General features: G+C 31.3%; 2 protein-coding genes and 1 long non-coding RNA gene across 3 annotated transcripts; all 3 read right to left on the reverse strand.

The window, feature by feature from the left end:
* Positions 1–729: 729 nt before the first annotated feature.
* Positions 730–5008, reverse strand: LOC111715455 (uncharacterized). Its single transcript, XM_023490779.1, has 6 exons — positions 4898–5008; positions 4735–4767; positions 3562–3612; positions 3110–3158; positions 1532–1562; positions 730–1300 (listed from the first exon to the last, which is right to left on the reverse strand). Exons 5-6 carry the CDS (start codon positions 1547–1549, stop codon positions 782–784), a joined length of 537 nt encoding a protein of 178 aa, XP_023346547.1. The 5' UTR covers positions 1550–1562; positions 3110–3158; positions 3562–3612; positions 4735–4767; positions 4898–5008; the 3' UTR covers positions 730–781.
* LOC111715453 (uncharacterized) lies at positions 4727–10940 on the reverse strand. Its single transcript, XM_023490776.1, has 8 exons — positions 10851–10940; positions 10726–10768; positions 9900–9935; positions 9737–9786; positions 6518–6606; positions 6221–6266; positions 5735–5791; positions 4727–4767 (listed from the first exon to the last, which is right to left on the reverse strand). Exons 2-8 carry the CDS (start codon positions 10749–10751, stop codon positions 4727–4729), a joined length of 345 nt encoding a protein of 114 aa, XP_023346544.1. The 5' UTR covers positions 10752–10768; positions 10851–10940.
* A 124-nt stretch (positions 10941–11064) lies between these two features.
* Positions 11065–14093, reverse strand: LOC111715456 (uncharacterized). The gene is made up of 3 exons (XR_002768230.1): positions 13962–14093; positions 11907–11989; positions 11065–11137 (listed from the first exon to the last, which is right to left on the reverse strand). It is a non-coding gene; the product is annotated as an uncharacterized LOC111715456 (long non-coding RNA).
* Positions 14094–14384: the final 291 nt, after the last annotated feature.

The raw sequence follows: 14384 nt of genomic DNA on the forward strand, positions 1-14384 counted from the left end.
TTGTAAAATCAAATAAAAATTTAATAAATCATTACAATATTTTTAAATTTTGTGTTCCAAGACGAATCTTTTAATACTTGACCAACATTATATTTCGCTTGCATTAGTCATGTTTATCAAATTTAACCGTCATAAAACCAGGTTTCGTCCATGAGATATTGACTTGACTTGAGAGAAAAACGACGTTTTAATAAATCTTATATGAATGCTATTCTTGGTGAAGCAAGTGGAATCTCCAAAATCGACCTCCCTGAGTGACCAATGACCATAGTTAGATTTAATCACATGTAAAATCAATATAAAGTTTTAGCACTTTCCCAGCTTGAATTTTTAACCTTATCTAGGTGTACATTGTAAAATTGACGCGCTTTCTCTTTAGACTTTAGTGTCTCTGTGGCAATGTCAATGTCAATGCCAATTTGAATAGACGTTCAGATTGCAATAAGAGGGCTATCCACATTTTCCCGTGTTCTAGCCATGTTCGTTTAGAACGTAAACTTAACAACACATTTTTTTTTCAGAAATGGATTTTTTAGTGAAATTATGATTTCTTGTATTATCATGTTTATAAAAAGGTATCAAACACAAAACACCCAGCGATAGTTAGAGAGGCTCTGGCTATAAAAATTGCACTGATATTTTTGTTAATATTGTAATATTTAAAATAAATTTATAATATAAATAGGTATTTTAAAATGAAAGGTTTGAAATAATTTAACATAATTTTTACTTTCTATGTATTTATCTAAACTTTAAGTTTAATTTTTTTGTTAATTGAATCTTACTCATCTAATATGTCAAAAGTTTCACTTTTGGAAACAACAGCATTTGAGTTTATTTCATTCAAAGTTTCTTGCTCCACTTCCTCTTTTGATTCTTGTGTATGATTTATAATTTCAACTTTCAGATAAAAGGGATCTTGTTCATTTGTTGTTGCTGATTCTTCTCCTTCGTGAACAAGATGTTTGTCAAACAGACCCTCCTTGTCATCTTTAGTTTCTTCAAGTACGTCATTGTCAATCTCTAGTTGTTCAAATATTGCAAGCTCAAGTGCTTCCACAAATTCATTATGTACAATTTTGTCTTGATCTAGTTTAGAGGAAAAATCAGGATTTTCCTGAACCTTTTCTAGTTCTTCATCAACAAGATTATCATGTTCAAGCTCTATATGCTGAAGCTCTTCGTCAATAAGATCATATGACTCAATGTTCTCTTCCTTTGATGTTTCTTGATCAAGATATGGAGTTTTAGTTTCAGCATATTCAGCTTTCTGTGTGATTGTCATGAAGGTTTCAGGAATCTAAAATAATTTTAAAATATTTAAAAGTTGACATAATTTATTCTCCGGCGATTATCTCCCGAAAACCATAACAGTATGGCCAAGAGGGATAGGGGCCGGGGGGTTTGGGGGTTGGAGGTGATGTTTTGTGCTTGTGGTTTTGAAAAGCTTTAACACAGCCTTAATAAAAATACAAATTGTAAACATTGACGGTCCGAGTAACTTGTTAGATATTTATAATAGAAAATTTACCTTATCATCTTGACTCATGGTTATCAGTGACCTTTAAAAAGAGACATTTAAAGTTGTAATTTAAAACAAATATTATTACAAAACATTTCCCAACGAAACATCATAACAAAACCCTCAAAATCAAAACATACCCAATCGGACCAAAAAGGCTTCCAATCTAGACCATAAGATGGCCTAAAGGCTATGGGTTTCGGCACCTTGAAGGCCGGGTATAACAGAGAGATAGGAGGCCTGGATAAGGCCAGTAAGGCGTTGGAGAGCGTTCCTCAAACTTTGCCATATCAAATTACTTATGGGTAATTGCATCTGTCCAGGGGTCAATATGCTGCTATCTATCTATCTAACTATCTCTCTGTGTTATCTAATGCCAGCAGCTGTTTTAAAGCTGTTTCCCATCCCACCCCCTGTCCCTAGAAAGGCTTCAGGAGGGCGCCCTGACGGGGATTTCACAAGTCGATGTCAAGTCAGTGAAGTACACATGGGTCCCCCCCATTTTTTTTGGGGGGGGGGATTAGGAGGGAAAATAAAAGGTCCCCCCAAAAAAATTTCCGGGGTTGGGGGGGCCCTGTGTGCGCCCCCCACATTTTCACCAAATCGTGAAGACCCGTCAGGACTGGCACCATCTAAAAAACAAATACATATTTTCAAAAAAGATTTATTTATCATTTAACATATTAATTAATCAACAAATTAAAATCTTCATTTATTTTTTCTAAAATTGCAGATCCAATTTTCTTTCTAAATAATTAAAGATAATTATTAAATTGTAAAGTAATTGAAATGCAATGCTAAATTCATAATCATTTTAATGTTATTTACTCATGTTACTGAAATATGATATTTTTTTTGCAAATATAGAGGACTTTTAAAGTCGACAGGCGCCTAAATCCACCTTGAAGGTCAACTCAGTCCGGCTGGGTAACTCTTACAACTCGTCACAAAACATATTAAACGATATCAAAATACAAAGAATATCGACAACAAAAAATATCAGACACAAAACATATCATAAACAACAAATCAAACAAAAAATATCTTATGAAAAATATTTAAGAACAAAGATAGTGAATATTCTGATTTTCTTTTTTTACAGATTCGAAATATTTTTGGTTTTCCACGAAAAGTTTTTCTCCAATAACATTATTTAACTTGAGGTCAGTACTAAACTGATAGATTAAAAGTAAAATTAGTTACGATTTGGTTTTGATATGTTGTGTATTTGATATGTTTTGATTTGAGAGGGTTTTTTAAAATGATTTGCTTGGATTGGTTTATTAAATTTTTCATTTCATGATCAATAAAAAAAATCAATGTAGAAAGATCACGAATAAGAACAAGAAGAGAAAATAAGGAAGATACAAAAAGAATAAGCAGAATAATAAAGAATAAGCAGAATAATGAAGAATAAGCAGAATAGTATAGAATAGGCAGAATAATAAAGAATAAGCAGAATAATAATAAAGAATAAGCAGAATAATAAAGAATAAGCAGAATAATAAAGAATAAGCAGAATAATAAAGAATAAGCAGAATAATAAAGAATAAGCAGAATCAAAATACAAAATAATACAAAAAAAACCTGTTCTCTATTTCTTTGAACCGTTCAGCATCCAGGGATATTTGAGATTCTAAATATACTTTTCTTAATCCATGATTATGAATAGTAAATGTATTTCAAAGAAAATATAAATACTTAGATTGGACTGGACTTGTTTTAATCTGAAATGAAACCAAGCCTACAAAGTTCTTTTAGGAGTAGCTTATCTGTGTCATTTTTCTTTTTATTCCTGACCTGATATTTCTATAGTGAGAAAATGCTAAACAGTTTTACTCGTTTTGTAAAGAATTATTTCTAAGGTAAAATATATTCTATTAAGAAATCCACAAAATTTATTTATATTTCCGCCCCAAAAAAATCAGACAAGACTCAAGAGAAGGACACAATTTAAATTAAATCACCCCGGAATTTTCAGACAGGGTTTCATTTTCTGAGTAAGGCTAGCTCCAAGAATAGTTTACATCTTCTTTTACCTATTTCTAATTCTCTTTCTGTATTTGTCAAATCAGTGTCAAATTCACTCTCTAAAAACATTGCATTAATGGAACTCTGGGCTCTCCAAGATGGGGGAGTTGTCAGATCTTTCCCTTATTTTATCTTATCTTAAAGAGCTTTTATAGCACTTTGGAACGGGATTTTACACTTATGGACGAATTTTTTTAATTCAAGTTTTTGTCGACTTTTGAAGTTTAGTTTTATCGACTTTTGAAGTATAGTCTTTTTCTCGACCTTAGAAGTCGAGTTTTTCTGGATTTTTGAAGTTTGTTAAAGTTTGATGGTTTATGCATGATGATCAAAATTTCAAAAATGTTACAAAATCTAGGATTTATTTTATAAATTTCGCGATCTTTTTTTATTTTTTTTGTTTAACAATGTTCCCAATTGAAATAAAAAATGGGCGCGAAGCGAACTGCAAGCCTTGTATTTATATATTCAGTGATCAATTTTCTGGGTCAAGTACCATTATCCAGGACACTCACGCATCATATACACTTCTGTTTATCAAAAAATGTACATTGAGTTTACAGAGAACATACATTTTTTCAATAATGATAAGACCTTTTAAAAATTATTTTACCTAAAATAGTTGCGTTTCATTTCTTTCATAGCGATTCTATTTAAAAAATAAAATTTTTTGAAATTTTAGCCGTCCAGGGGCAAAAAATAACAATTTTAAATAAAATGTAAAGAGGCACCTGGCGGGCAACATTTTGGAGATAAAACTTGTAAATAAATCAACTTTTTAATACCAGTTCTGAGCTGGCCATGGAACTTTGAATTAAAGTATGTGACCACTTCAAAACTTGGATGAAAAATTCGACTTGTTTTTACGACTTTTGTTCCCAGTTTATGACTTTTTAAAATAGTATTCTATACGAGTTCTGTTCGCCGGGGCATACCTGATTCACAACGGTACCCTTTAGACCATTATTTGATGTATAAATAAAGTGGGAAATATCGTCGTTTTTCTGGTTTGAAAAGTGCTTGTTTTTAACGGATCATGAGTATCTCATGCATTCTTAATTAGAAAAGCTTTAAAGGGTACCTTTGTGAATAGTACATGCTACTCTATAAGTGAAAAGTCAATTGAAATACCGTCTTCAGTCCCTTTTAAGTAAAATAAATTGAAACGTAGAACTACTTACCAGATTCAATTTGATCATCTCTGTCCCAAATTCCTAAAAATAATATAAAAAGGAATATTTTTTTTAATACAGAACACTTTTTGGGTGAAATTGTGGATGGTGCAACATTTGTTTCAAAAACATTTTTATGGAATCATTGCAATTCATTGTTATAATCTGTTACCTTGAAACCTGGGGGAGTTTTTTTTCTTCCATTCCTTTTCTTTTTTGTTGAAAACTAAAAGTATTATAAGAATTGTAATATTTCATTCTAAATATTGTATTTTTTTTTGCAACATAGAAAACAAACATAAACTTATGCTCTATTTCTCTAGGTATGTATATTAAAGATACAAGGTAAATATTACTGGGATTCTATCTATACATGGTATACATGCTGGACTAGGTGTACTGGAGTCCTAAATCTATTTCTTGAATACATTCTTGACAAGGTGTACTGAAGTCCTACCTTGTATATATGCTGGACTAAGAGTACTGGAGTCCTTCCTAGTAAGCATGCTGGACTAGTAGTACTGGAGTCCTATCTATTCCTTGTATACATGCTGGACTAGAAATACTATAGTCCTATCTATGTCTTGTGTACATGCTGGACTAGGTGTACTAGAGTCTTATCTATACCTTGTATACATGCTGAACTAGGAGTACAGGAGTCCTATCTATACCTTGTATAAATGCTGGACTAGAAGTACTTTAGTCCTAATTATATCTTGTGTACATGCTGGACTAAGATACTGGAGTCCTATCTATACCTTGTATACATGCTGGACTAAGATACTGGAGTCCTATCTATACCTTGTATACATGCTGGACTAAGATACTGGAGTCCTATCTATACCTTGTATACATGCTGGACTAAGATATGGAGTCCTATCTATACCTTGTATACATGCTGGACTAAGATACTGGAGTCCTATCTATACCTTGTATACATGCTGGACTAAGATACTGGAATCCTACCTTGTATACATGCTGGACTAAGATACTGGAGTCCTATCTATACCTTGTATACATGCTGGACTAGGAGTACAGGAGTCCTCTGCCACTTCATCCAAGGTTTCTACAATGCAATCAGTCAATAAAAAAATTTCACAATTTTAAGAAAGTATTTATTTTACAATTTCCCATGATTTTCCACTGCCGCATAACTATTGGGTATATTTAAAACCTTAAATTTAAATTTAAAAATATTAAAAGAAAAGACTGAACTTTCTGTTAAAGTTACAGTTTTTTTAAACTGTATATAGTGGGACTCATAAAACTTTGGAATAAGAAGACTACTTTTAATCTCTAGTTATGATTTTAAATAGTCCAATGATCACGCAACACTGTAATTGTGCAGTTGAAACTATTTGCATGAAAACAACACCTACTAACACATAATATTGATTAAATGTCGTCCTCCTCAGTTTTATGGGTCTCACTGTGTGGCATATATGAATTATAACAAAAATAAATTAGAACACATATTAATTACAAAGTTACAGACCTAATGGGGCTATTCCTCCAATTACTCCTCTTCTCTGTAGAGTGTCCTAAATACTTATGTTTTAGCTTGTTGCTTTTCTGTACATAAACCATGAACAAACAATTCACGGATTTTTTTCGGGGATTTTCCAAATTTTGCGGAAATCCAAATGTTTTGAGGCACATTTTTTACATTCTGACCATCCACAAACCTTCCCCCGGTTGGGTCTTACTGATGTGAGATTCCAACAGTTTTACTTTTATTGGATAAAAACAATCAAAGTATATATCACATAAATATGTTAATTGATTGTAAAACCTGTTCCAGTTGATCCTGGTGATCTTGATCCTGTTGTAGAGACAGAAATACTGCCAGACTCATTGATTCAGCAATTCTCAACTCTTCGTCTAGAACAATTGCAATTTAAAAGCCAATCAAAATAACTTTTAGACACCCTTTAAACTCTTATCTGAAAAAAGTAGGGGAGATATATTCTTAAACAAATCATACATCATCTTTAGAAACACTGTGATTACAAAATCAAAAAATTTTGAATTAACTGAATCATACCCAACCCCTCCCTGAACTTACTCTATGAAACTCGCTTTAAAGGTGTAAAAACGCGATTTTAATTTGACCTTTTTTCGAATATTTGACCATAAAAACATCTAACAAATTCTGACAAAATATGGCAAAAAAACAGTAAAATTGCCGTCTCATTTAGGAATATCAATATAAAAAAGTTCGTATTTGTGGGCGCCGTGACAAACTCCTGAATGACAAACTCCGGAATGACAAACTCCTGAAAGACAAACTCCGGAAAATACAAACTCCTGAAAGACAAACTCCTGACGAGACAAACTCCTGACGAGACAAACTCCTGAAGAGACAAACTCCTGAAAATAAAAAATTCTGAAATACAAACTCCAAAATATCAAATTTGAAAAAAAATATCATCATGAATTTTAATATTCTTACTTTCTTCTCTGTAAGCATAGGTATGGTTGTCTTAATGTTTGGTATGAGGAATCCCTTCTTTGGTTACAACTTTCATTTAAAAATAAACGTTGCTCTTAATTAACACTTTTCTTGGTAAGATTTATACCACATTGAAGAATATCATGAAATGTTGCGAAAAAGAAGATTCAGATTTATTTTCAAACACTTTTCCGTTGCCAATCTTAATTAAGTTTTGCTTTGTATATTCTTAAATAAGGTAACGGTTTAATGATATATTCTTTTTCTAACACCAAAAAGTACGACGAGAAAGCAAATTTGCAGGTTACAGTTTTCGTTTAACATGTTTATCAGTTTAACCCTAACCCGTTTTGACATTTTTTATCAAATATAATTTGGTGATTTTCCTCTTCTGAGTTGAAAAGGGGGAGTGTGATATTTGCTCCTAGTCAAACTTTTCAAGGCCATCTAATTTAAAAAGTTACACCTCTAAACAAATACTTCGGAATTATGCAATAAATAGTTATTTTGATTTAACAAATATTCACATGAGAAACATGTTACTAAATCATTTTTCAAGGGCTTTTTGAATGAAAGAATAATATTTTCATTTAGGTGACGCTGTTTTGCTCGTCTTCCCTTTTAATCCAACAAATTTCGTTTCTGCATAAACTAATTTGACTTTAGGATCGTGATGTCACCTGTCCTCAAAAAGGATTCTGTTATGTTCCCTGTGATTCCGACTGTCGGGACTTGAAAGCTGCCCGGGGCAAAGGAAGATGCTATTCAAATGTAGCCTGCGATGCTAATGCTGTCCTTTCAATTGGTTCCGGTTAGCTGACTATTAACTAGAGTATCAGTAGGCAGTGAAACAACTGACTTCATCTGTGTAACCTCCAGATTCTGTTTCAGAAACTTGTTTCCATCATGTATAACAATAAAAATAAGATTTCTTTCTTGACGTTTTTTTTCAAATCCATTTGGAAGCCACAGATTAACAAATTTGTACTGTCCTGTCGACTATATAGTCTGTATTTACAATTGTTTTAGATGAATAAAAGTCGGTAAAGTAGTTAACCGGATCGTTATGTTACATATCAAAATCTAGATTAAACAATAAAAGAAATAGTGAAAATATACCCATAATCAAATTATTAAAAGGATTGGCGTTGACACTTCATTTAAATAGGGATATTCCCAATTCACAACAGTACTATATAAACCATTATCTGCACGCACCTCTGCCCCTTTAGTAAAAGTAAATTCAACCTATATGAAGCATAACGCCTGACCGCGTCAACCTTGTTGCACGGGCTAGTCCTGTCAATAGATCGAGGTGCAACACAAACTGGGATCGGAAAGGTTGACCCGGCTCGGAAATTCAAATGTACTACGGCTGCCTGTGTCTCAGCAATAATTGGAGGATTTCGTCGTTTTACTACAAGCTTAAAAAGTGTTGGCTTCTAATTTTCTTCTCCATTATTTCTGGAGCAAGAAATCCCAAAGTCACTGCATTGCATTGTAAAGAAATTGCAATTGAATATAATCAATTTGTAGATAAATGGGGTTACTTGATTATAACTTAATCATTAACTAAGCGAGCTGAAAAAAACCATATTAAAACAGATTCTATAGATTGTAATGACAGTATGCCGTAAGTACACATATAAGCTGGAGAGAAAAACAAAATGTTTATGCAATGTTTACAAAGTCATGTTGATATTTTACCATCGAGATATTAGTAATAGAGGGGGCATCTGAAATTTTAGACTTCTTGTTGTACAGCCATTGTACACAATGACCCGCTGAGAAATTCTACCTGGGGGGATCATAATTCGTAGATCAGTGTATTTAAAACATTATTGTTTGAAAGTGAAGCCTACAATAGTCAAGCAAAGAAAACAAGCCCATATGATTTTTATCTAAAATGAGAGATGACAAATAGAGAAAAAAATAAAATCCTTCTCCTTGATAACATCTTGCTTCTTATAAAATTCTTTACTTCTGAAATCTACATTGTGCATTAACTCTTAGGAATATAGGTTTCTGACTTTTAGAATGAAAAGCAATTCTGAACTAATAATAGATCTAAAATAGGTTAGACTTAATTTTAAAGTTATTGAAGAACTGAAAACTGTTAAAATATTTATTTTACATAAATGAACGTGAAACAAGTGATTTTTAAATATAAATAATTTATTGGTTTTGTAGGAGCACCAGTTTTGAAAGCTTTTGACGCAATCCATTTTTCTTTACATTTCGGTTCACTGCATATAATAATTGGGTGTTCTGTCTTCCAGATAACTTGTTCTATCCACTCTTTTCGTATGTTATGAAAAATTTCTGAACCCGAAACATCGTTGTTTACACAATTATTGACACTACAATATCTCATTGTTGAAAAATATTAAAATTAACTGTTCACACAATACCGTACAAATAGATGTACTTAGGATTAAACCCACTGTACTCTATGATACCAACTCAGTCATAAGGAAACATTTTTCGACAAAATTCACTGTACAGTATAAACCTAGCCAGGTAAAATTAGGAGAGTTATGCCCGCCCCCTGTATTTTACCTATTAAGTCATTTTCATCTGCGCTACTACCAGGCCCAAATGTCTCATCCCTGAAATTAAACTTTTCAACAAAAATTTAATATTTTGATCTATTTTTTACATATTTAATTTTAAATTCTAAATACATATACATACATATTTAATTTAAATAAAAAAAAATCACCTTGAAGTAAAACTGGTTTGTCTGTTACCATCATATCTATTGTATATGTAATTAACACATATTTTTTTGTGTAATACGCGTAACATAATTATGACTAGAAACCATAATTCAATGTTAATTTAATAAAATAAATAAGATGTATGTTTTATTTACATCGAGTGCGCGAGTAATGATTAATTGATTGTCTTAAGGAACGTTGTCTTTGTTTATTCACTTTAAATGTTTAAAAACGAAAAATGTTAATTTCTTGCTAACTCAAATATCAAAAGTTTTCATATTTTAGTACATAATGGCTAGCACATTTAATGGCCTTGAAATATGATTTTTTTTTTGGGGGGTGGGGGCTGAATTCTGCTGAAAAGCGTATTGTAAATTGTGTCTAAACAAAGGGACCGTTCAATGGAGCCTGAATTTTGAACGATTATCGGCTTTTTTCTCAGGTTATGGATATCTTTGAAAAGTGAGACCAATACCAATCAAAAGCTGACAGGCAATTTAGTTTACCATGAAATTACCCAAATATGTGAACAGTCCCTTCAAAACATCTATTTTTTTGTTCAACTTACAATATGTTTAAAACACAATATATCTACTCATAACATTTAAAAAATTGATCAAAAGCTTTTAAATAGCAAATGTATATAAGGTTAAAGAAATTAAGTCGAGCCACAAACTCCAACGTTAGAGTCCCTTTATCTTTGCAATCAAAGATATGATTTTTTAGACGTAATTCGCTAAAACTCATCGTTTGAAATAATTCCTTTGTTCTACATAATTCACAGTTTCATTAAAGCAACATTAAGGCAAAAAAATTTGTTTTACATACCTCACAATCACATTTAAATCCTCCATCTCAACATTTTTATTCACTGGAAATAAAAAATTTCAAAGCAACATTAAATGATTTTTCTTTTTACAAATTTTCTTTATAAAGGCTGGAATAATAGATACCTTTTTCTGTTTGTGGATGTGAATGCTGTTTTTTCAGAATTGGTTTAACTTTAGATGAAGACCTAGTTTTCTCTGCCTTTGCCTTTTTGGTCTCTTTTTCTTTCCCGCCCTTCTTTGATTCCTTCTTTTCTTTACTTTCCTCTTTATTTCTCTTCTTTTTTACTTCTCCTTGTTTCTCTTTTCTTTCAGCTGAGTTTTCTTTTTTCAATATTTCCTTTTTTCCGTCTTTTCTGAGTTCAACATCTATGTCCTCTGATCGACTTATGTTCCGGCTACTCACTCGATCTCTTTATAGAAAAATTAGTTATCAAAGGAATGATGTCTACATAAAAACAAAATTTCATATCACAAATAAGGAACTGTAGATTAAGGGTGATTTGGAATTCAGCCAACCGTCTAATGTTGGTTGCTGCGTTTTCAATTAAAAAAATATTGCAATAAAATAAAATTTCAAATCGTTCATACGGATGCGAATTAAAGATTTAAACTGGTAGAAATTATTTTTTTTATTTCATGTTATACATAATTTTTTTAAAGTTAAAAATTAAAGGAGTTATAGCCAAATAACGTTAAAAAATCCGTTATTTAACTTTTTAAAGTTTTTGATGAGTTATCTAGCTTCAACTGCAGATTCAATTCTATTTTTTTAAAGCGCTTTTCATATTTGAATTCATTTTAAAATTTCCAAGAAAATGATGTATTTAGTATAACATAAATATTTTCAAAATATTTTATTTAGGGGCCCTAGTATAAGGTGATTTCTATTATACTAAAATTGTCAATTTGCAACCGTATCATGGTATGGACGATTTTGAAATTTTTTTTTTGCAATATTTGTATTAAGTGAAAAGACAGAAACCTCAAGTGGGCGGTTAGCTGATACCTAAAAAAAGTCTAATATTAATGAGTAATGACCCTCACTGTAGATATAAACGTAAGTAGCCCTTTAAGTAGCTCTTTAAAAAAAGTGATTTCCAGATTTATGCAAATCAGAACTTCAATTGGGAGGTGACTTGAAAATTAACACAATGATCAAATTAATAGTGACAAAATTACCTTGGTGTAGGGGTGTACTCTTTCCCATCTCCTCTTTCCACATTTCCTTTCCCTATCAACATTCTCTCCACTTTACCTTCAACCTTTACATCACACAATTTCTTACTTCTTTTCCCTATTAACATTCTTTCCATTCTTTAACCTTTATATCTTATCATTTCCATACTTATTTTTCCATTCAACATTCTCTACCCTAGCTACCTTTAACCCTATTCCTGCTGGGGGGGGGGTCAATTTGACCCCCCCCCTGTAGTTTTTTTTTACATAAAAAAGTATTGGTCTGAGGCTGTTGAAATATTCTGACTTTTCTTACATACCCATAGCCCTCCCTTTAGGCCTAAAACCGGGCTTTAATACTAACTGCCTGAGTCCTCAGGCACACTGCCTGAATGACTGCTTTTTCCTGTAAAAAACTAAATCTTTGTTTTGACCCACTTCCACTTGTCAGATTTTGATAAAATTTAGTTTTTTTGGAAAGCCTTTGACATAAGGAAATGAATTGCACAAGTTTTGCGAAAAAAAACTGCAAATATTTTGCAAACAACCTGTCACAGGAAATTTGCACATTTTTAGTTTTTCTTGATTACAAATCAGGTTATTTTGCATATTTGAAATGGTATGGTCAAGGGCTTTTCAAAAATGTATAATTTTTCATTTTTTGGACAAATTTTTTTTTGCAAAAATTTTTACTATATAACTGGATTTTGCGATAAAAAATCCAATTTTTGCAAATTTGCTATTTTTTGCAGATTTAGAACAAAAGAGCTTTCCAATGATGTATCATTTGTCATATTTGGAGATCAAACATGGGATTTAGAGGGGGGGTCAAATTAACCCCCCTCCCAGCATATCCTGGTTTTCAAGTACCCCAGCAGAGATAGGGTTAAACATTTTTATAATATCTTTCCAAATTTCCTTTCCCTTTAAACATTCACTCTGCCGTTCCCTTCTAACTATTTATCATATCATTTTCCATATTTTCTTTACCTTTCGCCACCATCTTTAAATTAGATTATTTTATTTTCCATCATTCTCTCCACTATATATAAATTTAGCTTGTCTGTCTGTCTGTTTGTTTGTATCCAATAAACGTCAAAACGGCTGAACCAATCGGGCCCAAATTTTTTTTGGGACCTCACGTGACCCCAGGGAAAGTTTATGAATGATAAAAATTTTAAAAATTTGTGTTTCAAACTTTTTTATTTTTGTAAATTTTGGAAATGCGCGAAAAAATATTATGCAATCCGCAAATTTTTTTGTTTTTGTTTTATATAAATATGTTAGACAGATATATATCTAAATTATAAAAGAAAATAAACCCTTTACCTAATTATAAAGAAAAATATACTCTTTACCTCATTATAAAGTGAGCAAACCTTTTACTTAATTATAAAGAAAATGTACTCTTTAATCTCATAATAAAGGAAAATATACCCATTTTCTCATTTTTAAATAATGTTTATTATAAAGGAAAATATACTTTTTACCTCATTATAAATGAAAATAAATCCTTTACCTAATTATAATGGAAAAAAACCCTTTACCAAATTATAATGGAAAATAAACCCTTTCCCTAATTATAATGGAAAAAAAACCCTTTACCTAATTATAATGGAAAATAAACCCTTTCCCTAATTATAATGGAAAATAAACCCTTTCCCTAATTATAATGGAAAATAAACCCCAATACCTAATTAGAATGGAAAACAAACCCTTTACCTAATTATAATGGAAAATAAACCCTTTCCCTAATTATAATGGAAAATAAACCCCTATACCTAATTAGAATGGAAAATAAACCCTTTACCTAATTATAATGGAAAATAAACCCCTATACCTAATTAGAATGGAAAATAAACCCTTTACCTAATAGAATGGAAAATAAACCTCTTTATATCATAAGGTAAAATATTTCCTTAACCTTATTATAAAGGAAAACTTTATTTTAAAGGAAAATATACTTTTTACCTAATTATAAAAGAAAATAAACCTTTTATCTAATTAAAAAGGAAAATGAACCCTTTATATCATTATAAAGTAAAATATTTACTTTACCTCATTATAAAGGAAAATCTCGTTCTCTACGTAGAGTCTATCGTACTGTAGGAAACATCGAGCTAAGTCAAAATTTATTCAAACAAAAAACATGAAGAAGCCATTTTTTCTACATCAAAAATTAGAGGCGCTTCAAGCACAAACAAGTTTTTTTCTCTTCTAAGTGGATTTAAAAACATACAGGGTGTCCCAATAAACATGGGAATTCAGTGACGAATTCGATATCGTCTTTTCAAATAATTCTTTGATTTAGTATAGTGATACCTACTGAGAAAGCTGTAATCTGTAAGAGTTTCGTCTGCTATGTTCACATTTTGTTTGTTTATGTTTTGACTGCATACAGTTGTACTTAGTAAAACAGGAAAATTGCTGTATAAAACTTGTCCGTCTTCACTGTTCATCTTGCGGAGACATTGTAGACAT

Source organism: Eurytemora carolleeae, unplaced genomic scaffold (genome assembly GCF_000591075.1).
Source record: "Eurytemora carolleeae unplaced genomic scaffold, Eaff_2.0 scaffold1745, whole genome shotgun sequence".
Taxonomy (NCBI): Eukaryota; Metazoa; Arthropoda; class Copepoda; order Calanoida; family Temoridae; genus Eurytemora; species Eurytemora carolleeae.